The sequence below is a fragment of the Homalodisca vitripennis genome, chromosome 2 (genome assembly GCF_021130785.1).
Source record: "Homalodisca vitripennis isolate AUS2020 chromosome 2, UT_GWSS_2.1, whole genome shotgun sequence".
NCBI classification, from domain to species: Eukaryota; Metazoa; Arthropoda; class Insecta; order Hemiptera; family Cicadellidae; genus Homalodisca; species Homalodisca vitripennis.
Window position 1 is genome coordinate 29,305,005 of NC_060208.1, and position 25,673 is coordinate 29,330,677.

Genomic DNA, 25,673 nt, shown 5'->3' on the forward strand with positions numbered 1-25,673 from the left:
CTATGACTTTTAGAGCAAAAATCGATTTGAAAAATATTACTACACAAAGCTATCCATAGAGGCAAACTTTTAGTTTAGAACGTGTTAACATACATCCTAATACAACAAACTGGATTTTTTTAATTCAAAAGACAAATGTAATGTCTTTGAACTAAGGTTAATTCGTCTTAATAAAACTTATCTGTATTTACCTCTTGCCTAACAGCAAACACAGGCAAATACCGCCTCTGCTCTGTTATAGTCTTTTTCTTAGCAAACTCACTGCTGGCTTCCGGGGTGTCTTTCATGTGTTCGGCAAACTTCTGGTCTGTCTTGTAATCCGTCTCATCATCCTTTCCTTGCCGTTCATCCTGTCAAAAGAATCAGTGTGTGAGCAATCCGCCTAAGTGATAGGTACTGGAGGAGAAACTCCAAGAGGGAAACAACAGGATTACAAAATCTGAGTTTTTAAATAAAAATTGACTACCAACTACATCAAGTTTTTAAATACGGTTAGGACTGATCAGTAAACATGTTGTATATTTTCTGCTGACATACTTTTTTTGTCTAACCCTTTTAATGCTACAGGTTGATGTTATCTGTCAGTAAAATAGCTTGCAGTACTTTTACTGGATAACTGCTATTTATAGGATTAAGGATTGCTTTTAAGATTTCACATTTTGAAGCTTTTTACACTTTCAGGACCAAATGAAAAAACCTATTTTATTGTCACTGCAAATTTTCACTTCTTCACAATCAGACAAATTGCAAAATATAACTTTTACATTGATTTATTATAGCAGACAATTCAGTTAATGAAAATAATCGTTTGATGTAGTACTTTAAACACATTTGATGTATCAAATAATTTTGCTTGAGAAAAACTTACTGATAAATTGTAAGCTGTGTTCATAATAAAATTACTAAAATGTTAATACTTTACTTGTTTGTATATTATTTTTACATCAAAACACAGTAAAATGCATTGCCATAGTATGATGTCTTTAAAAATAAATGTGTTTCTACTTTTTAATTTTATCCTTATTTATTTTATTGTATTTAATTAAAATAAAAAATATACAGGGTGTACAAAAAGTCCAGGGACGTCATTTTATATTTGGAACTATTGCAGATAAAGAAACGAAACTGTACACATAAATACTATACCTAAAAATCTACTTTTTTAGTTAAACATAACATTGTAGTTTGTCTAAAAGAAAATTGTGGCACACACAGTAAAAAGCCTTGATCACATCACGTGGTGTGGCCTGAACATAGATTGTATTTTTTATGGTAGTTAAAACATTACTAACTATTTTTAATAATTTTCAATCTCAAAAGTTAAAATGGGAATATACATATTGTGTGAACACTGTTAAAATTAAATTATAAAACTTGTCCACTTGATCAGCAAAACATATTTCACATTGTTTTTATTAAAACATTCATGATGCAAAAACTTCTTTCTTGAAAATAGAACAAATTTCCAAAAAATCAACACACACCATACGGAGCAAAAGTTTAATAGGATTTTCTAATACATGGTTTGTCATGAGTTGTTTTTATCTTGATTTTATACTGGAATACGTGATGAAGGTAATAAAATAAATTACTTACAGTTTCTTCTTTTTTCTCAACGCCCATGATGTTTCCGATGGTGGTTCCGGCAAGTTCCCAGTGTTTCTTCTGAGCTTTCCGCCGCTCTTTCTGCTCTCGGTACACCCTGACCAGCCCAGACCCTTTCCTCGCAACCAGAGCCATATCTGATGATGGATCCTGCAAAAAAGATAATATATGAAGAGATCAAACCAGATGGTCTTTACATATGCTATATAAAAAATTCATAAATAGACAGATTTCTTTTAAAGATTCAAATAAGTTTATTTTTGCCTTGACTCAATGAAAATTTACAGTACATTTTTTAAACGAGTTCTTTATTTTACATTTGTAAGTCATGGTAAAATATATGTTATTTCTTAATAACCCTTTAACGGTTTAACTTTTTGTACCTAAAATTATGTTGTTTTGCTGATTTTTTTCTGTTTTTCACAGAGACAGGAGCCTATTTCTGTGTTTTTTAGACTTTAGGTATACACTGTTTTATATAAAAGTGTTTTGTCTTGTTTCAATTTTTGTTATATATCATTCAATAAGTAATTTTCACTATCCGTGTCAGTGCCGCCATCATACAAAAGAAGCCAACATCTTTGCATCGTCTGTCTATTTGTGTGTCAGGTATTCGTGGTGCACTAAAAATAAAAACCATAAAATACTCCAGGTTGGGTGACATGCAACAACACGCTGTAGTTGCCTGCACTGTACAACTACAGTGAATTCACAAACTATCCTGACAGGGGAAAAAGGAGTGCTGACACTAGTAGAAAACACCAGAACTACTCCTGCGATTGTTATAGAAATGCTTCTTGCACAATATTATGGCAGACAACAGAATAAAACAGGAACAATATACAATTCATAACGTCAGTAGCACAGTTTTATGCAATTGCTATCAACGTTTTATATAAAAACCGTGCCTTTTATTTTGACAAAAAAATTAAATCAACATGATTACAATATTGTTTAAATTGTGTAAGTAAGACAAGGTAAGAAACAGATTTAGTACACTACAGACTATTTCTACAAAAACAATATAAGAGGCATCTTTTATAAGTTAGTAGCGTTTTAAAATTCCACTGCTAACGTTTTTTGCGCCCCGGGTATACCGTGTGTTTGTATACCACAAAACCTTTTGTGCATTGTCACCTTCATCTTAACAACCCACAGACGCATTTACGGCAAAAATGGATCATTCTTACATCTGTTAATGCCCCCAACAATTGAGAATCCCATTGACTCTGAAGTATGTGTTGTTATTTGTTTTCTTGGCACTAAAAGCAGTTGAAATTCACCATCGGTATTGTGAAGAATATAGACAAAAACATTATGAGTGATGGAATTACATTGAAAAAGGTAAGAATTTTAAAAGATGATCAAAAGAATATTCATGTTGAGAAATGTTTGGTGCAGAAAGTGAATGATGATAAAGAGAAAATGAACAGATATTTCACAATTTCTTCATTATCCTCAAGTTTCAAGAAGTGTTCTCAATATTTTTTTGACAAACATGATTTGCTGTATGACGATGTCTGTACACATGCGGCAAAACAAACTCAAGATCTTATTACAGCATTTCCTAGGAACAATGTTATAATTTCCCCAAAAAGCACCAATTTTAGCACCCAGTGACTATCAATTGTTCTTTCATTAGAAGAAGCATATTGAGATCAGCAGCGCAACAATGACATAGTGTAAAAAATCATGAAATTTTAAGTCAGGCGGCAATCTTCTATAAAGACAGTATACAAATGGTTATTTTGAGATATTTAGAAGTGCCTTGATATTGATGGAAATCATGCACATAAAAGTGTGGGCTTTCATATAAAAATAAAAATTGTGAAAAAAGTTTATTTGATTTTCTATATATTAAAATGGCACTTCCTTTAAAAAAAAATGCCTCATGATTTTATGAAGTCTCAATAATTTTGTTATTATATATTTTCAAGTAAAATATTTAAAAGCTTACTTTAACTGGGATGACCGGTTCCGGTTGTTTAGTAAAGACGATCCGGCCATCAAGAAAGGGGTGGAACAATATTGTGTACTAGGAGATGTACACGGGCCTCACTCTCATCGTCAAAGTCATCATCAACATCCACTGACTGTACCACACCACTGGTCAACATCCGGTTACGCTCCCACAGCTCATTATCCTGCAGAAGAACAAACATCAAAAATTAGCTGGACTTAAACAACCAACCAAAAATCTGGTGAATAAATAAAATATATTAAAATTGCAAATTGTAAAAAGTGTGTTATAATTTTATTCTGAAGAGCAAATTACAATGAACTCAGCTAATCTCAAATGAAGTTAATCCAAAAAGATTCAGCAAGACTATAAATCAAAAATTTATTTTGTTAAAAAAATATTATACTTTCACACTGAAAGTGGTCAAACTAGATGATAACATCATTAACAACATTGTTATTCAAAATAGCATAACATTGTTATTAAAATTATGTATTATTTAACATTCAATAAGATCAATTAAATACATTTTAAATATTAAATAACCGAAAGGCACAAAAATTGATGAAAAATTGTTTTTTTTAACGATATATGATTTATAATAAGTTAGGTCTAGAAAAAGTGTCAATATTGTTGTAGTATCTATGATATATTATAATTAATTTTTGAAATGCACAATGATATATATATATATATTTTTTTTAATGGTTAAATTAATGTCTGGACTGGACAGTGACAAGAACTTGGCTGCTGATAAAACAAATACCACAACAGGAAAAAAACAAAATCTACTCTGCTCTTTTTTCTCCTGCTTTTCTTCTCCAGGTAATTACAAGAAAAAATAAAAAAATTACCCCACAAAATAGCAATACATTGTTACAAACTAATTGCGAGTCAACAGTAAATCTATCACACAATAACATATCATTTTACATGTCCTAGGAGATAAAACTGTACTGTACTTTTACTTCAAATGATTCACATTTTTAGTTAATTTTGAGTAATCCCAATTATTCAGATTAACAAAAACTCTCCATATAAAAAAAATCTTATTAATTTTAAACTAAACTTTAAGTTACTGAGTATTTTTAGTGTAAATATTGATAGCCACTAATGTATGTTGTATTTAATTTGAAATTTTGTTTCAGTATAGACTTTTGATTGTCCTCTCAAATATTACCCGTTAACACATCGTGTGCGATGCAGTCACACCACTAATGTGGCGGTCGCTGGTGACAGCGCCGCACGCGATGTGTTAACCTGAATTAATGAGGTGGGTATGAACTCTACAACTTCACAGTCAAAAGTACCTTGCTGATCTGCCGCTGTTGTGCAGACATTCGTTTCTTCTTGCGTTGCTCCAACTGCTGCTCCTTCTTGCGTGCGTACTCCTCACTGACATTGCTGAAAGGGTTGTTGGCAGTATCAGCCCCCTCGTCCAGAGCGTACCATTCTCTATCTAGGCGGACCTGCTCAGCCTCCCACTGCTCCCTTTCACTTCGCCCTCCCCACGCTACTTCCCCCTCTGGAAAAATGTACGTAAATATGTACAAACAAATTTTGAATAGAATAACTGCAGATAGTCATAAAAAATTGCAGGAAAGGTCATGATGGTCTGTACAGCATCTATAAGTTCTGGAAATTTTCTAATTGAGTCTTACAGATAAGACAGTCATATTATTTCATTGTAATGCTAAATGTTGTAAAAAGTGTTACTGTATTTTCATCTATTATATACTAATTATATAATAGATGAATAAGGATATATAGTAAAAAAGGATAGTAAAAAAAGGATATTTAAAGACGCGTACACTAATTATATTTATAACTTGGAAAACATCATTATATCGGACAGTAATAAGTTCTGGAAATTTATAAAAAACAAAAAAAACAGTAAAAAATAATCTATTAAATGATGGAATATAATAATCGTCAATTAAATAATGGCAAGGAAATGTTCGATGCTTTTGAGCAGTATTTTAGTTCAGTTTACACGAAATACGTAAGTGGAGCCTACAGCTGAGATGGCTTTGACTGGGGCCACCTTGGCAGGCGTGAGTTGCCTATCCCTGGACCGGGTTGTTTGAGCGAGATGTCCACCTTGCTATTAAAAATCTCAAGACGAAAACTACTATGGGTCCTGATCTTATTCCACAATATTTAATTAAAGGTTGTATTGATATATTTACCAAGCCACTTACTCTCTTTATTTAATTTAAGTTTAAAAACTAGAGTTTTTTCCAGAGAAATGGAAATTAACAAAAATAACACCAATTTTTTAAAAGTGGAAAGAGACACAAATAATTAATCACAGACCTGTTGCTGTGCTTTCTGTCCCAGCCAAAATTTTGAAATTATTCTCCAAAAGCCGTTAAATAATCATTTTAAAAAGTTTTCTAAATTCTAGCCAACATGGATTCGTCCCTGGTCGGTCGTTAATACCAATTTGTTATCTTTTACACATTACGTCTCCTCGGTTTGGATTTGATGACTCAGACGGATGCTGTCTTCCTTGACCTGGCCAAGGCCTTTGATAGAGTAGATCATTTAATTTTGTTAAGGAAAATGCACTATTATTATGGGGTCTCTGATAGTCTAATACGCTTTTTTGTTTCTTACTTAATTAATAGAAATCAATATGTGTTTGTATAAAGGTCATGTATCGTCATCTTTTAAGGTTCAGTCAGGGATACCACAAGGGTCAAATTTGGGCCCATGTTTGTTCACTATTATGATTAATGATTTATGTAATTGTGTGACTTTTTCCAAACCGTTATTATTTGCTGATGATTTAAAATTACTAAAAATAATATCAAATCAATCTGATGCCAATGAATTGCAAGGGGATTTGGATAATGTTTATCAGTGGGGAGTGGATAATAAAATGGAATTTAATATTTCTAAATGACTTGTTATGACATTCAGTAGGTCAAAAAATTGTATTAATAAAGATTATTATTTAAATGGGAAATTGATTTCAAGGGTTGATTCAATAAAGGATTTAGTTGTTTACATTGATTGCAATTTGTCTTTTAGCGAACATGTTTTTTTAGATGTATTTCTTCTGCAAATCGAATGATGGGGTTATAATTCGGCAAGGAATAAATTTTACTAATATTAGAACATTGATTGCATTGTATAGGGCCTTGGTCAGGTCCAGGTTGGAGGCGGCTTTGTATTATATGGAATCCCATTCATGTTATACACAAAGATGCCATAGAAATGGTTCAAAAAAGATTTTTACGCTACCTCTATTATAAATGTTTTAAATATTTATACGTATTTAATTCCTTATGAAGAGCTGATGATCTGTTTGGGTTTGAGAGTCTGAGCCTGAGATGAGGGATGTGATGGAGCAGATGTTTTTTGAGGGGCCTGGTTCAGGGACGGTGGACAGCGCTGAGGGTCTGGGGGTTATAAGTTTTAAGGGTCCCTAGCTTTAACAGTAGAGGCGGGCTACTGTTTGAGCTGCCACACGTGCGGACGGTGGCGCACGCGCGTCCCTCGCCTCTGCTCCGGATGGTGAGATCACATAATATGAAATGCTTTTCAGGTGGAGAGGTGATATAGATATATTTTTCGAAACGGATTCTACTTTTGAAAACAAGTGTCTAATACTTCTTAAACTGAGATCTTAATGATTATGTATAACATTGTTATTTATTAATTTATTTATAAAATTGATAAATTTCTAGAATAGATATATTACACAACATATTGTTTTGTTTTTTTTTCTGCATGTTTGAAATGTACAACTTAAAATATGTTGCTTGTTTGTTGATTATTAACTAAAGTACAATTAATTTTATTTGTGAATCCCAAATGCATGTTATACACACATATTGTTGTTGTTTATATATTGTTATTGTTATTTTTTATTCCTGGCCATTTATTTATTGTTGTTATTTACTTATTGTTGTTATTTATTTGTTGTTGTATTTATATATTATTTGAGTGAGTTGTATCTATTATTACATAAAGGATATATATGCGTGTGTATTCCTTAAAATTAAGGTGTAGGTATAATTATTATTAAGTAATAGTTTCAAATTATTATTGCTTTTAAAATTTATTGCTTGTTGCATGTGGTTGGGAGACTTTAACCCACAATATATTGTATTGTAATAAGAGAACTGCCCCAATGTAATTGGGTTGTTACCTGTTTTGGAGCATGTAAAATAAAATAAAATAAAATAAAAATAAATTACATATAATAGTAATCTAGTTAAAGTTTATTTTTTTTAAATCGAGAATTCAATTCACTTACAGGATTTTATTAATAAAATGTATCATTATGAAGTGCATAGACAACAAAAACGTCATGTTGCAAGAGATCTGATCTTTTCTCTCCAGTGGGTCACAAGAAAACACCCAATTTAAAACAAATAATCTTGTTATTACCTTTCCAATATAACCAATTTCCAATACAGCTGAGTCAAAAAACAACAAGCGTGGTTGCTCCTTGGGTGGGGTGATTCTACTTGAAAGCAGCTGTCCTGGTGAGTTTGGACATCACCATGGAGCACTTAGCCCCCAATTTAAGTGCTAATACTGTATTAGATGAGGGAAATTAAGTGTTTGACTTAATGGAACAGAGTATTAACTGTAATGATATAAACTAACAAGGCCAATAATATTGATGCCTTTGTATTTCTCTACGATATCACAAATAAAGAGATTGATTGATTGATTGATAAGAAAAGTGATACAGTGAACTGTCTTTTATGTCAGTCATCCATAATTAACAAACATAATGTTCTAACAACATTAAGAATAATGGCTAAGAAAATGTTTATTATTGGCATTGTAATGAGCCAATTTTGCTAGTTTAGTGAGGACTTGGATTTAATCAATGTTTTTTTTATGTTTTATAGATACCAAAAATGATTTTTTATATGTATGAAAAGTGATGTTTTAGAATAAGTTTAGTTATGTAGTTTTTTAATCATTGACTATGTACCAGTTTTTATTACATTGTGATAGAAGAAAACGTATTGTACAATAAATATTTGTCTATTGTCTATTGACTTCTTAGTTTTATACATATAACACTAATATTGGTTATTGGTTATATTGGTCCTCCTCTCTATTTATCACTTTATGTGACATATTTCCAAATTTTATCAATAGATCATAGTTTCTGTTGTATATTGAAGTAAAAGTCGTTAAAATAGTATAATAAATTATTGGTTTGTCACTTTAAAGAATAAATTCAGTGTAGAAAAGAAAATAGTTTAACATATTCTTTTGCATTCCCTCTCAAATCTTTGGTTCAATGTAAAAAAATTATGTCCATTTTTCAGTAAAACCATTAATAAAATATGTAAATAAATCATAAAATATTATATCTTAAGAGAAAAGTAGGTACACTGTGGAAATAATTATCAATGTTCAAATATCAGTGTTTACCGTGAATTACTTTGTATAACTTTTCCAGTGCTTTATTCAGAAAAATCTTATATCTTAAAAGTTTTGTTCTCTAAGTGTTTGAAATGGCAACTAAGAGAAAAGAATAAACATATTAAACTACTTATCCTCTTTATACCCATATTATTTACAGGTTATATTCATAGCCAAAAAACCTAGCTCAAAATGTTTGTCTAATTTATTTACCTTTGCCTGGCAAGGGGGTTGCTCCGGTGCGCTTTCGATCCTTGGCCCATACGTTGTAACGGTGCGCTGGTGTAGCCTGCGTGTTGACCACTCACCGTTCTCCTGCGTATTGTAAGTGCGTGGTGTTGGCAAGTCCCAGCTGGAATGGCGTGGTGGCGTAGGATCATCATCGTCCCACGATGTTCTGGAAAAATGTATTTTGATTGTATGCTAATAGACAATTTGTCTGTAGTGGTACATTATCAATTAAATTACTCTTGCACAACAAACAGAAATTTAGCATACTCCTATTTATAGAATTTGTAAGGAATGTCATTGAAATGTTGTATACAGTTTTTTTGTAGTCAAAAAACTATACCTAAAATTAAATTACATAATTCTTATTCAAGAAGAGTTTTTATATGGGAATATCTCAACTGAATATACATTATAAGTTGACAGATAGTCATATTTCTACAATTTATTAGCATTGAGACACTAAAGTGTAATTTTATGGAGTAAAACATATATGGATGTGAGAAGAATTTCTATTTAAAACACAGTTTTAAACTTTAGCCTCATATTAAAAGATGAGCCTAAGATGTGTGGCTAGAAGCTGATTAGTATTCTTTCTTAGGGTTTTAACTCTGATTTTTAAGATGATACATTCCAAAACTTGAAAGATTGTTTTTCCTATTTTTGTAACATTAACAATGGCAAATATCTGAAAACTTTTCCTATCAAATCATTCACGTATATTTAATTATTCATGTAACTGAAAATGCATTCAAAATTGATTTTACTGCGGTAAAATACCAATTTAAAGAGAAAACCTACCTTGATGGAGTATCTTTAACCTTAAAGCTGGGTGTTCTTGGTTCATCTTTGAATCGAACGCTGGGTGTTTCTGACCAATCTCTACCTCTCCGCTCTGATTCTCTATCTCTACGCACAGAATCTCTGTCCCTCCGCTCACTTTTTCTGTCTCGACCTCTACCTCTCTCTGTGTCTCGCTCTCTCTGTAAAACAAATCATAAGTCATTTTTAATTATAGCAAAAGATACTATTTAAACCGAGCGTTCAACTTCTTAGTCAGTTTTACACTGGATGAATGCAATACTTTTAAGAATAGTTCAAATTAATCTAATATTGATACAGAACTTTCTATAATGAAAAATGATATCAACATTTTCTATTAAGATGAAATTAGAATCCAGAAAAAGGTTTAGGTACTGGTTTAGTCAAATTATAGATAATATTCAGGAAGTATACAGAATTTCTTTTGTTGTAATTACTTAACTACTATTAATTAATAATTTGTCTACACTCACCACGTCTTACCATCAGATTTTTTTTTCCAGGGTTTATTGGGAAGGCAAATTGTAATGTGAGCAACAATTGTATCATACAAATATTATAAATGCAAATAATGATAAATTGTTTTGCTCTAAAAAGTAGTTTTATTACTTTATTGTACAATGGAAATGTATTCTTTTATTAGTTTAGCTTATCTAAATAGATTGCTTAACACTTTGATGATTTATTCTTTTCCCAATGTTAACTTTGTACAGTTGCAAATTATTTGTCCTTTAACATACAAGAGCTATCCAGAAAGTAGATTACGTTTTGATATAAACAAAAAGCAAAGTAACAAGAAAAAAATTGTATTATAGACATTTGAAAGTGACAATAAATAAAATAGTATTTTTGAAATAGTCACCATACAAGTTTTGGCACTTATCATAGTGGTGAACTATTTTTGAAATCCAAGCATTATAAAATTCTGCCGCCTGAGACTTCAACCAGGTAGTCTTACCCTCCCACAGTTCCATGTTGTCATCAAAGCGCTGCGTTGCAAACCAAATCGTCATTGCTGGAAACAGTTGGTAGTCGCTGGTGCAAGGTCCCCAGGATATGGAAACACTTCCCACTTAAAAGCACCCAGGACGTCTCGAGTCCGATTTTCCGAGTGTGATTGGGTGTTGTAGTGCAAAAATAAACTTTTGAATTTTTTCTTTCCTCTGCGCTTATTTTGTATTGCTCTTTTTAAATTTTGCAAGGTGTCACAATACAGAACGTTTGGTTGTGTCACGTTCTAAGAAACCCAACAAGAAGAACTCCTTTCCTGTTCCAAAAACAGTTGCCGACAATCAAATCAAATCAGATTTTTATTGCCGGAACATTCTACAATGCATGGCAAAAGTCAACTTTTTACTTGCTAGAATTTTGTCATACACCCCACAATAGATCTCATTCAAACATACAATTTACATAGTTTGTGTTTTTTTACAAATTTACATAGTGTGTCTATGTGTTACATAGAACAATGTTTGCATGCCTTTCCTTGCTTTTTGGGGAGTGTGTGTGCCTCCACTCCATAAACTCTAATTTGGTTTCTCAATTCACGTGTTTTTTACCCAAATCTCGACGACTCCTATAATGATTCGATCGAGCAGCGAGTCACCATCTTTTTTGTAAGTATCCAAAAATGTCAATGAAGCGGTCATTTTATTGGTCACAATGCCTTTGGGTCCAATTCATTCATGATCATGCAGTTTAGTATGGCCATTTTTACACCAAATCCATCACTGACGCACTCCACCTTCAGTAATTACATTTTTCTATAAACTTCACAGAGTTGGTGGTATTGATCTATCTCAATTGGTTTATTGTGCTTAGCCAACAAAAACCGTAATTACCAACCACACTTCACAACTCGCAGGATTTTAAATTGCTTCACATATTTTAAACTGCTATTGTAAGAAGTGAGAGTAACCTCTCACTAGATTGGCTGGATAGCTACTGAATGGAAAAATGCCCTGACATATGTAAACGTCGTCAGCAGTGAATGTGTTAATGTTTCAATGTGATTACATTAAACTATCAATTACTTATACGTTATTATTTAAACTAACTCCAATCATTAACACCTTGAGTGCCAACATATTGCGCTACTTCACACTATCTAGATGTTCCTCACAGTGTACACTGGTCTCTTGCACTGTTAGGGTTAATATCAAATAATAATTAGCCAAACTATATAGCCTAAGTGCTCTCTTCACATAGTAGTACTGTTGTACTAATCATTACAATAAATTTGTATTAATTAAATAATTATTTTAAAACCACTAATATTTATTTTTAGGCTAAGCTAACAAATTTTACATTCAGCCAGTTATAATTTGGCAGGATTTTATACGATTGTGGCCAAAATTAAGGAGCTACAACTACAGTGGAAAAGACATAGACCTAAAAATGTAAAAATATAAATAGATACCTCTTGTACTACTATCATCGCTTTTTATCCCGATCACCAGATCTGTCTTTGGAGCTGGTATAAAGACCTTTCTCTCTGTCTCGTCTCATCCTGGCTTCCTGTCTCTCTCTAGCTTCACGTGATATACCGCCAGTGTGTGTTGGAGTCTCGTCATATGCTTCTCTATAATGTCTGAAATACCAAACTTTCATTAGCATCATTAATATTTCACATTTCTCACTCTTATTTTTTTACTTAGTTACAGTACATCAAGCATTGTTTATATTGAAGTTTTGGAAAACATCATTTTAAAATTATAAAAAAGTCACATATTCAAACCCCAATTATAATCAATGAGGTCTTTCCCAAAGAAAAAAGTGAATAAAGAAATTTTATAATGAAAAATACTTCTCTTAATAAACAAAAATACTTAAAAAATATGTGTTCAAAAAGATTTGAGGTTTTTATGAATATGTCAACAAAACAAAATATAATGTTAGTTTTTTGTATATGGTATTCAATTGAGATAAGTGGTTTTATAAAAGGACATTTCAATTTAAAAGAGATCGTAGGTTTTATGAATATGTCAACAAAACAAAATATTATGTTAGTTTTTTTTATATGGTATTCCATTGAGATAAATGGGTTTTAACAGGATATTTTACGAAAGCATCAATCAAACAATGAAGTTAACTAAATCCCCAGAATTCACAAGGGTCAAAATAATTTTTAAAGGGTTATTTGAAGCAAAAAGTTTATTAGAAGAATCCAAATACTTAATAGGTAATGTTATTATGGAACTATAAAATTAATTTAAAAGCTAGCAAAAATGGATTTGAGAATGTGCACATCATTCCTCTATTTAAAATGTATTATTAACTACAGATGGTTTTAAGGGATCATAGGATTGCTACATTACGGATCTACCTACAAATAAGTACGTTTATATGCTGATGATATTAGTTTGATTACAGCAGGAAAAAATCTGAAATGAAATAAGAATCCTGGCATTATTGGAAATTGAAAAACTTACTAATTATTTCAATGAGCATAATGTAACAGCTAACACATTAAAAACTAACACTGTTTCATTTCATACAAAAAATAATAGGAATGTGAATAAACTAAGTGTGTTAATTAATGAAGAACCTGTTTGCACATAAAAATATGGTAGACTTATAAAAATTGGACTATATGCTTTGAGAACAATGTCACACCTTTGTGACAAAACTGTATTAAAAATTATTTATCATGTGCACATTGCATCACACATTAAATTTAATATGGTATTTGTGTAATCTTACAGGAAGGACTACAAAGAATAATTTGGTTGCAAAAGAAAGCAAATAGAATAATACAAAACCTTCATTATAACCAGTGGGAGTGCCGATGGCCAAGCAGTCTAAGTCGTTGGACTTTGGGTCTGAGTTAGAGATAGCGCAGGATCGAATCCTGTCTGTGACCGAATTGCACTTTTTAATCAGTACCATCGACCTCATACTGTATCGACTCTCCCCCTTATTCTGTTTGATAAGATCCTCACACAGGCCAGTGGCCCATGAGGACGGACAGAAGAAGGCTTAAAAGGGGACCGGCCTCCCCTTTTAAAAAAAATTGTTCAAAAGATTATATATTTTAACTGTTTATGGAGTTATATGAATGAAACAATTTTATTTTCTGACAAGCAACCTAGAGGCATACATCAACAGATGCAAGCCTATAAAACAAGAGGGAAGAAGTTCACTGTCATCACAAATTAAATTTCTATAAAAATCATATTTTTTATGCAGGAAACTATTTGTTTAGATATTTACCAATAACAATAAAACAGGAAAGAGAGAACAAGAAATTTGATAAATTATTGAAAAACCACTTAATTAATTTAGCTCTTTATTCAATAGACGAATATTTACAAAAATAATCATTTAGTAAAACAAATGATTTAGGTTAAGTTAGTTGTTAAGAACTTTTATGACACTTATGTATGTTGAACGAATAAAGATATTTTGATTGATTATAGATATTATGTTTTGCTATAACTAAAAATAACACAAGTTTTTGAATTAGGACATATTTTAAGAAACCTTATTTTCAAACTTGAGGAAAGCTTACTACAATTGTCAAATAATGAAGTTTATTTCTTAGAGGTAAAACATCTATAAAAGTGTATTACTTGACATACAACTTTGTGTTATTTGAATACTTTATTTGAAACACAACCACCAACCTTTCTTTATCTTTCTTTTTGTCTCTTCTGTCAGATCTCCTTGGACTTTCCTCAGCATTTTCACCATCATCAACATCTTTATATGATAAAAGTTTTGATTTCTTTGATTCCTTCTCCACAGATTCCTCACCGCTCTTTTCGTCGCTGAGCTGAAACAAAAACGCAAATACAAAGGTAATTTAATTTAAAATCATATGTTTGATCTAGAACAGATATCTGAAATAATATTAAATTTTGCTTAACAGGACTTCCTTTTTTTAAGTGTAGGAGTGCCATAAGGGCACTTGATATGAAGTGAATTTAAAAACACTCATATAAAATATATAATCATACAAATAAATTATTATGTTAAATTATCTTCAGCTAACTATCCTGCAAAGATAGGAATACAATCTTACAGATTAGGGAGACACTGATCAAGCATGTTGTAACTATTGCACTTCATTCATTTGCAGGCAAGGATTTACAATTCATTTTCTGCTTTGTATTATTTATTATTTTTTAGTTTTTGGTCTTTACAGTTAGTTTTAAATTTTATTCTATTTTTATAATATGTTTATTCTATTTTACAAATACGGTATGTTTTTTCTGTAAACAATATCAAACTGATGATGCCTTATCGGCGAAAGCGCTTTTTAAATTAATATAAATTTAATGTGGAAGTATAAAAAATGTCTTTTCCATTAAATTCATTGCAGAACTTTGAAGGCTTGTTTGTTGCATTTTATGCAAAAAAAAAAAAAAACAATGTTCATTATATGAAATATATGAGTTGCAGTCAATTTACTATCTAGTGTAAGAACCATTGGCAGCAGCATTTTTAAATTGTGTTCTAAGTGCAAATTAATAAAAACCTTGAAGTGACAACGCTATCTGCATTATAGATTGCTAAATTCTACTTAATAAAGTTCTTGTTTTCGGTGGGGTAGGTGTAAACATGTGTATGGCAGTCAGGTGTATAGGTTTCCTCAAAACAATATGGTTTGATACGTTTTAGAAATTTACGGCTATAGTTAAATTTTAATGTAGGTCTATATTAGAATGCATTCCCTATATTAAGGATTTACTTTATTTATTTTTTTGCAGATTTTAGGTCTTTTATTTAATTAATAATGTTATCCTTGACGACTATTTTCTTTTATAGATAATAACAGACAGTCAAAAGCTCGTGCAGGACTGTAAAACAAAGTTCAAAAGGTGACTTATCAGCCGACCTGCTTGCAGATCATCTCTGTGAGTATTTATTTATGCAGGAGAGAATTACGGTTTTCTAGAGAAGATGCTTCAACAACTTCTCGAAAACAGTTAAAAATTGCTACACAGGAGAAAACATATAAAAAATTACGCATATTTCGTATTTCCTGTTATTAATAATTTTATGTTGTTATCATTTCAAAATTATTTATGAGTTTTTCCTATTCCCAATTCTTATCATTTGTTTGATCATTCAAGCTCATTTATTACTTATTTAAGATCATCATTATGTGCGTTTTATTAGTTGTTTTAATTTAAAATATGATTTTGATTATGGCTATAGATATGTTGATATGATTTATAAACACATATTCGATAAATGAATATTAAGTATCAGTGACTGTACTAAACGAAATAAAAAAACGGGTCCGCTTATCGTACTCTACCTGCCCGCACTGATGGCCAGGGGTATTTCCAATCGGTACTTTCCTGACCTTGGATCGTCCAACTTGTCCAACATCAGATCACATTGGACGATCTAGCACGAGATCTGAGGTTGGGAAAATACCGATCAAAAATCCTCCTGGCCACAGTGCAGGCTTCAGTAGCACCATCCCACTTTTCTAGCAGAAAAAGAAAAACATCTCTGGAGATGGTAACTAAATTTTAGCTTGGATCACACAGCATGATGCTATTACCGAGAATGGATTAGTTGGTAACATGTTACCACAGTAACAGGTTCCTGGAACGTAATATCTGACCATGTTATTTTGGTAATACGTTACTCTTCCCACATGTCTATCAGCCATTACTCAAATAATACACATGATTTAATTTTGTTTAATTTAATTTTGAACAATAATGGGTAAGGTACGATAAGCGGACCCGGTTTTTTATATCGAAAGTGGCAAACGATATTACTTAATCATAACCACCGATACAATCAATCGATACTGATTATTTATTTTGAACAAATAACTGAAATAATCTATATCAACAGCTGTAAACACTTTCAAATAATACACGTAAGGTAATATTTCAATTTTACATATAAGTAACATTTGATTATTAAAAATGGCAGTCAATTTTAAAAAACTACACAACATTGCTTTGAAAGATGATAAGACATGTTTTACATGTGAAAGATGATAAGACATGTTTTACATGGCTTCAACATGTTGGACTCGTACAGAAAAATCCATTAAGCTTATGTCAAATTTATGGGAAAGAGACAACTGTAACTAAGAGAGGAGCAAATATGGTCGTCTTCAGTTTTCCTAATTTTGCTTAGGGATAATAATTGTTTTCATAACTGTAAATATTAAAACCATATTTTAATTTAAAACATATGATTGTTATTGAGGACTAAGTTATAGATACTTTTATATTGATTGATAGTCTAGGATTTGAGATACGAATATTAGGTATCGATGATTACATTCTTCGATATAAAAAAACCGGGTCCGCTTATCGTACCCTACCCCAATAATGTCCAACCAAATTATGTTATAGGCTTCTAAGATTATTTTCAACAATATTGTTATTCTTTAAAAAAATTGGTTAATATTTATTAATAATGAATATATATAGGTGAAATGTTTTAATATTTGATAGTTTTAAGATATTTCTAATTGACAGTTGATTCTAATGTTTTGGTGGCTGCTTATTATACTTGAGCCAGGTACGAGGTTAGGTAATTTCTTTTATGAAGAAAATTAGGTTTATTTACTGATATTCTCATGGGTTATTCTAACAATATTTTTTTGTTACAATAGGCTATAAGTATTTTAGGTCTAATTTAGGGAGATTACGGAATTCCTTGCATTAAAGGATTTAAGTTACTTCCTCATGTAAGAATTTTTCTTATTAGGTCTTTTCTCAGTTTTTTCCTTATTAATGTCAATAACCTCAACACCTTTAAAGTACTTTTCATGTTATTAAATCAACAAATCATGTAAAGTTAGACATGTAAACATTTGCTAAAAACACAGATGAATAAAGATATGCAAACTTACAAAAAATTTTAAGACCTAGGTAGTACTGTACCTGCAAGTCTATCTAGTCCAAGAAGAGATGTTGTTGGAACTCTGAATTCAAAATTTGCACCAGAAACAGGCTTTTTCTTAATAATTAAACCGCCTTTTTCATTTTGGCTACCTTCTAACCTATAAACACCATCTTCATCACACTCCATGTTAATAATGAAAGAAAATTGTAAAAGAATACAATCAAGGAAACATTACTCTAATACTAGTATGATATAAATATTGAAATTTATGAAATGTACAAGATAAACTGGTGTTAATAACTATTCAAAACAAATAACCTACTCTGTAATCAATATAACTAAACAAAACAATAAAATATTTCTATTTTTGCTGTTTAGTGGTTACTTTCATGATTCATGAAACCATCAGATATCAGAATTGGAAGTACTTTGGTTTCAATCTGCGGGCAGACCGCGACCTTAAAACTACAATATACTGAATATAGATATACCTTTTTCACAATTTACTTCACTACCACAGTTGTAAGGTATCACTTGTTAAATTTGTACATATCATAACCTAAAATTATATTATATCAAAAATGTTCTATAATCAAAACGCTTTCCAAAAATAAATTATAACAGAATAATAATTAAAACAATTTATTAATTAATTTAAAACCTTTTACATTGGACAGCTTTTTATTTATTAAGGATCCCATCGAATTAAACAATTTCGTTTCAGTGATCCTTTGCAATTGTTTCGCACTTTCCGATATATATCATTTTATTTTCTCACAATAATTTTTATAATGACTCCATAATATGTAACAAGTGAACTAGAGATTTCTGGCCATATACCTTTAGGAGCAATAGAAAACACTAAGAAGAGTCATTTCATTAATCTAAAAAATAAACAGGATTGGACGGTGATCTATTGGTATTATAAATTTGGAACTCCAAAGATAAATGGGTCGTCCAGTTGCAAAAACCAATATGTCCATATTTGTTTAGTCTTATTAGTTAGGACCGCTATTATATTTTTCGTTACAGAGTGCATGAAATAGTGAAAATATCCTGCACAAAAACTAGTTTAATCCAAGAAATGTTGCTAAAAGAAAGGGGTTAGGCAGATCCATGCTAATATTATCTACAAAGCCAAGGGCTAGTTATAACGCTAGTCAGTTACACTTGATCTTTAGATGGTTTGATTGTTAAACTTAAAAATATTGCTTAACAATCTCATTTCGTTATTCTTACAACTGTTATTACATCAATAAAAGCCCTCTCTTTCAAGTACAGCGCAAAGAGTTTGCCTCAACCTACATGTTGTAACTCGAATAGTTTTAAATGTTCAATGGTCAAGTTACAAGATGTTAGACATTTCCACTAGAAGTTCTAAAAAATACAGAGAGACTTTCACAACAGAATTTTATTTTACGACATGTTATTCTAGAAACGCCTAACCGCAGTCGATCACGTTTGGGTAGTGATGAATTTCACAGCAAAAAGATAACAACAAAATATTTCATACTTTGCTTGAATGGTGAATCTATGGTCAATATAGTTGTTTTCAAGTACGTTAGGCGTAAGTAAAGACAGAATACGAACTTTGTAGCACTAGGTTTTGGGGCTCCAGCGACCAATTGTTTCGCAACGTGTTTATCTCTTAAAGCAGAAATGAACATGTATACAGAACTTGATCAGAAGTAAACCATTAAAACACGGTTAGTTATTCATAAAAAAAGGATGGCGATCTTTATGAGGAAAAATAAGAAATGAAAATTATGGTGAAATTAACCTAACTTTCGACTGCCATAAAATCAAGTAATACAGAAAATTCCTGATCAGTCAGCCTATTGTTTATGGCAAATCTACTTTTACAAATTTTGCATTTGTCAGGGGCCTTTGTGTCTTTCAAAGTACAATGTATTTTTGTATATTTGGCTATAAAATTAATTTAAAAGGGATCTTGCCAAATAGCATCCGCTTTGTAACACAGATTAAAGGCACTTGACCTTAGTGGTATCCGTTCCATTATCCTAATTTCTAATGGTTGAGGAGGTCAAAATAACAATGCAATTATAATAGGAATAATGAACAAAGTTGTGATTATGTGATGCCACACCTACTCTTAAAATTATAAAAGTTGTCTTCTCCGTCGTTGGCCATTCATTCATCCCTCCTGACAGTCTTTGGAAAAATTGAAAAAGATGTCAAAAGCATGCTACTTTATAGAATGATGAAGACTATTTTTAAAAATCATCCAACATTTATTTCGTTTTTGAATGACTGCACTGTGCTTATTAGAAGAGTAGTATTGAATATGTAATAAAAAACCTGCAAGCTGGCATTTTAAGCTGCAGTCTTGTAAACGATTCGTAGTATTGAGGATGATCAAAATAATGCTGAAAGATATGTAGTAGGAGGTGAAGTACACTACAACCAAATAATTTAAAAGCTAGATGTATTGCTAAGCGATGAAAACATTGTGCAGAACATTAACCCTGCAGTTACACAAAAGGAAAGTCCTTCTAAAATAAGCAAAGCTTAATGATATCAAAACACTCGTTTCTAAACATTTCACGAAACATTGGGTGAAAAAAGGAGATTTCAGTGTTGTATGTAATCAATTAGCAAGACCAGCTACAGTTAACTGCTGTACAAGTTGAAAGTAATGATTCTTATTTTGGCAAAATCTCAGAAGAAAATGCTGACATTCATATCTAGTTTTAAAGTATCAAAATGATTTAAATTTCTCTTAGCTGCCATTATTTCGTATTAATCCCCTCTCCACTGTTACATCTGTTCATTTTTCTACAACATCCTCTTTATTGTATAATTTTAAGAGTTGAATAATTACACTATTATCCAAAAGGTTCTTAAAAATTTTGAGATGCTCTTAATCATTTTCCCAGTGACTACAACAAAATGAAGTAAAAACGCATTTCCTTGTAGTCCTTTCAACTTAGAATGCATTCTCTTTTGGAATGTAGCAGTCGTAGAGACAACACCAAAGCAAAATCTGTTGAAATGCGTAAAAGCAAAGAGTTTGTTCATTACTAAAAGGTTGCTCCTCCACAGGTATAGGTAAATAAGCTAATTTAAATCTAAAGTGTTAAATTTCCAATCATTATGTTTTGATAACTCGTCATGGGTATGAAGAGGAAACGTTTTAACAATTCTAAATCTTGATTTTAAACCCTTGGTGAAAAATGCACAAATTCGTCAATTACTATTAGGCTTCATGACAATTTTGTTTGGAGGAGACTAATTCAATTGATTAGAATGGCAATATTTTTCAGAATGCCGGTTTTGATTAGACGGTCAAGTTCTTACCTTACTTTATCCTGTCTGATACAACCAGCTGGCCGCTATCGCCAGGAAATAGCTCGAGTCATTCCAACACAGGACTGTTCGTTTCATATCTGAAACCCCTTGGTTTGTTTGGAACACTCTCACGATGCGTTCCCTTGGCGTCCCAGCGCTGGGCGACTACGTCAAGGCGCAAGCTCGGCACCTCTTTGACTCGGATGATTCCTCAGAATGTGACCACATCAGGGCCTGGTCTGGCCCTGCTCCACTGAACAACCTGAGACGCTAAAGAACACTATACAAGGAAACCACCAGAGAGTGCAGTTGGCGGCGACAAATAGAATGGACTGGCCTGCGCGACGTTGCCACACAACTGCCGCTGCCGCCCGGCACGGCTGGCGCATTGTGGCTGATAAACTGCTGCGCTATCACAACTAACACTGATACTGAACATTTAAAACTTATCAGTATAATTGAAAAACAATATTTAAAATGCGTTGACAGTTTGCTATATTATATTTAAATTACTTGTATAGTTTATTAATGTTATTACAAACTAACTATCGATTAAAACAAACAAATCGTCCCGTCAGTTAGTCAGAGTAAAGTACTTGCTTATTTCCATACGATACAACAATCTTTTCAGTGATTTTAAACGATTACTAAACACACACAAAATTAATATACATGTTGCTTATATTGGACACTGCATGACGTGTTGTTTGATTAAAAATAATTTAAAAAATTTAACAATATAATCAATTTTAAAAATTATGGAACAATTATATTTTTAAAATATGAAATAATCAAATTTTCCACTAAATAACTTTTAGGGCCTACTATTTTAAAACTTACTTTAGAATTTTATAAGAAAGTGCATTCATATTATAAAAATACTTGTGCTGAATGATTTTTCAATTATGGCCAGTTTAAATATTTAAATCACCCACGTGTGAAAACAATTTTACATAACACAGATTCAAGACTATTAATAGCCAGGTAGGAAAAATGCTTTCACATGGTTATAAATTTATGAGAACCGAAGTGCGTAACAAAACCGTTGCGGCGACAATTCCCACCGTTATGTACTGAATAAGTATATTTTATGGAAAAGAACATAATATGTTCTTTATGAATATATTATACATTTTAAATAAATATGAAATATATTATATTTCAGTTGTATTTGATAACTTTCTTACCTAATTGAAAATCCATTTAACATAACATGATTATACTATGCAAACATGTAATGCCTTATTATATATCAGTGATAATGGCATTATCTAACTTTTAAATACGGGAAATTAACTTTTTTGCGGTAGTTTTATGTTTTCTTTTTAATTTATATTTCGGCTAAAGATTTTAATCCTACGATCTTCGTATATGAGTAATATAATACAATAATTTATTTCAATCCATTTAACTCAACATGGAAATAAGCTACAGAAATGTACTTTTTTTTAAATTACCTTAAAATTACATTTTTTAATACGTAGTTAATTAATTCAAGACAGCTCTAACATTTCTTTCGAGCGTAACGGTTAAGTATTTTAAGAACGCTGGACTCGCGCGGCTTGTGGTTACAGCGGGGAACAAGTTTGGCAACGTCGCTCAGTTCTCGTTGGCCGCTCCAAGGTCACGGGCAAAATAGGCTCCTCCCTCAACTGCACTCTCTTGTGGTTTTTTGTATAGATTATCTATATTTGCCATCTATCCTCAAATTCCACCGACTACGATTTTCATTTTTCATCTACTTACTATCGACTTGATTCCACTAACTACACTTCGGCACTGTACCATGAAGACACATTGATATGAAGACAACTTCTCTAATAACCTCTAGAGTCGTAGTGTATAAATTAAGTCTTGCTATGCCTAAATTTCAAACGGATGGAAATAACAATACACAACCTTCACCATACTTTTGTGGAGTTTTTGCCCATAACTTTTGTTAGGAACAGATTAGAGATGTTTTTTATTCATGTCAGTGTGTTTCTATTGAATATACCTTTAAAATAATATGTCATAAGATAGGGACTGCAATTTGAAAATGTAGCGTTACTCCCTTCTAACCCCCTTTGAAAAGTGGGAGAACATTTTTTACCCTCCAAAAAATCCCAAAAACGTATTTTGATAAGTATGGTGAATATTGTACATCTAAGTCCGTTAGGAATATATTCAGGCGTATGAGGACTTAACTTACACATTATATTGAAAATGTTGCAGTGTATTGCCAAACTAACAAAGGAATCATTTTTGTTGAGATCTCTAAAGAGCAGTGTTACTCCTGACATATTACTAAGCATACACTATGCTTACATTTAACAGTCATCTTAGCTACGGTATCTCCTTATAAGGTAATTCCGGATGCTCTAAAAAGTGTGTATCTTACAAAATAAGGCAGTTAGGGTAATACATATGTGACACTCAGGCTCAAACCCATTTTAAACCTTTAATTATATACTTAGTCGTAATTTCACTGCCATCACTGTATGCCGTTTGAACCTTGTTGTATGTTACAGAAAGTATTAACAAATTTAGTGACTCAACCTGTGTTCACAATTTTAACACGAGAAATGAAAATAATTTATGCACAAAAAGATACATATATTTATACTAGTACACAAAATAGTTTGAATACATAGGTTTTAAAAATGTACAATGTTTATCAGATAATATCGAAAAAATTGCCGTACAATAAATTTAAGTCCGCGTTTAAGAGCTTCCTAGTCGAACTATTTATATGAGGTCTATGAGTATTTTGATTTAATTGAATCTAATCTTAATTGAACAATATTCTAGGCTTAGTTATATTTGACCTAGAAAGCCTTCAACAGTAAAATCTTGAATCTAGATTACTATAAGTGCTAAAACAATTCCAAGTGTGTTGCTATATCAGCAGAAGCAGGCCGATTTTACCTATGACTATATAATCGATAGTATTGGTCTGAGAGTAGTTGATGTAGTGGGATTACATCACCCACACCTGGGTGTAATTATGACTAACTCTCTTAGCTCTAATTAGCACTTGGTATCTGTAACCTCTAGGGCATTCACTTTGTTTAGCTCTATTTTCTGTTCAACCCAGAGACCTTAGATCTGGTTCCTAGATTCATTGGTGCATTATACATTACACTGGTACGCCCGTCACTGGAATAAAGTTCTATCATCTGCTCTCTGCACCAATGTGGCCGTTGGGATACTGTATGTTCGACTAAATACAAACAAGGCTCGAGTCAGACTCTTAGGAATGATGCTTAGCTATTGGTTTATGGATGCGCCTGTAACTTAATTGGAGGATCTGTTTAATCTGCAAACCCTTTACTGAGACGTATAAACATTCCTTGACCTCCATGTATTGTTAAAATTAGTGAATGGCCTCATCGAATGCCCTGATCTACTGGGTGGTATAGATTTTTCCATTCTCCGGAATAATCACTTCAGGCGTTTTCAACTCACAAACTACGCGCAAAACCATGGAGTAGGATGTTTATTATCCTCCAAATATGTACATTAATAAATATCTTGAAGATTACACATCGATATCTCAATCCGTTTGGAATATATCCTGGCGTATCAGGACTTAATTTACACCCTGTATGATTTTCTCATTTTAAGTCGGTTTGTAAAAATATACCCAGGAACTTTAAAGCACATATTTTGTTCCTTTTTGATGACCAGCTAAGTGTTAAGTCCTGCACCTTCCCAGGATTCAAGCTTATTAGCACAGCACCAGTCTGAAACTATTTTGTCTTATATTTTAGGATTTTATGAGCCTCCATAGCACTAGTGTTCCTGATATATAAGCCTTAAGTCATCTGCGAATAAATACTATTTGCATTGGAATTAGATACGTTGCTAGGTAAGTCATTAATATATACACTAAACATAGTATGCCCCAAGATAGATCCCTGTGGTACACAACGAGTGCCTGGGAGAATAATTCCCACCATTACATACCGCCATCTATAAGAATGAATCGAGAAATGTGTGTAACATCCATAAAGTAAAAAATAAAGTTATATATTCAAAGGAAAAGGTATCCATCTGTATTCTATTAGTGGCAGACTCAAAGGTCGTTACAATCTTTCTTTTTTTTCTACGTTACGATTTTATAGTCTACTGCAGTGTATGTACAAATGTGCACTGCTCATTATTTTATTCTCTATAGTTGACCTGACCCGCTGACCACAGATACCATTGGCTTGTATCATTGTTTATAGTCATCAAAAAGGTCAATAGGTCGTTATTATCAATGTAGGTTTCAGTATACTAAACTTTAAAGTGGTTAAACGTTATTGCAATTGCAATTGTATTTCTTACTACTGAATCTTGCTGAAAGTACAGTTATTGTAGAGAAAAACAGTGTTTTGGTTACTTTTGGAGTGTTTTATTGAGATATTATTACATTTTTTAAATATAAACGAAAATATTTGATTAGACATTGTAGGACACTTGAGTATAAAATACCAACCAACAGTGCTAAGAACCATAAGATAATATAAAAAAGTTAATGGTTTAATCCATAATTGCA

At 31.8% G+C, this 25,673-nt stretch overlaps 1 protein-coding gene across 1 annotated transcript in view; it reads right to left on the reverse strand.

Annotated features, from left to right (window-relative positions):
- LOC124353746 (pre-mRNA-splicing factor ATP-dependent RNA helicase PRP16-like) overlaps positions 1-18,193 on the reverse strand; it is a 51,600-nt gene extending 33,407 nt beyond the window's left edge. Inside the window, 11 exon segments of the mRNA XM_046803733.1 lie at positions 192-350; positions 1,597-1,755; positions 3,563-3,622; positions 3,624-3,749; positions 4,876-5,090; positions 9,179-9,253; positions 9,256-9,362; positions 9,995-10,166; positions 12,472-12,605; positions 14,641-14,765; positions 17,876-18,193. Coding sequence (XP_046659689.1) covers positions 192-350; positions 1,597-1,755; positions 3,563-3,622; positions 3,624-3,749; positions 4,876-5,090; positions 9,179-9,253; positions 9,256-9,362; positions 9,995-10,166; positions 12,472-12,605; positions 14,641-14,765; positions 17,876-18,028 — 1,485 coding nt within the window. The 5' untranslated portion in view covers positions 18,029-18,193.
- Positions 18,194-25,673: the final 7,480 nt, after the last annotated feature.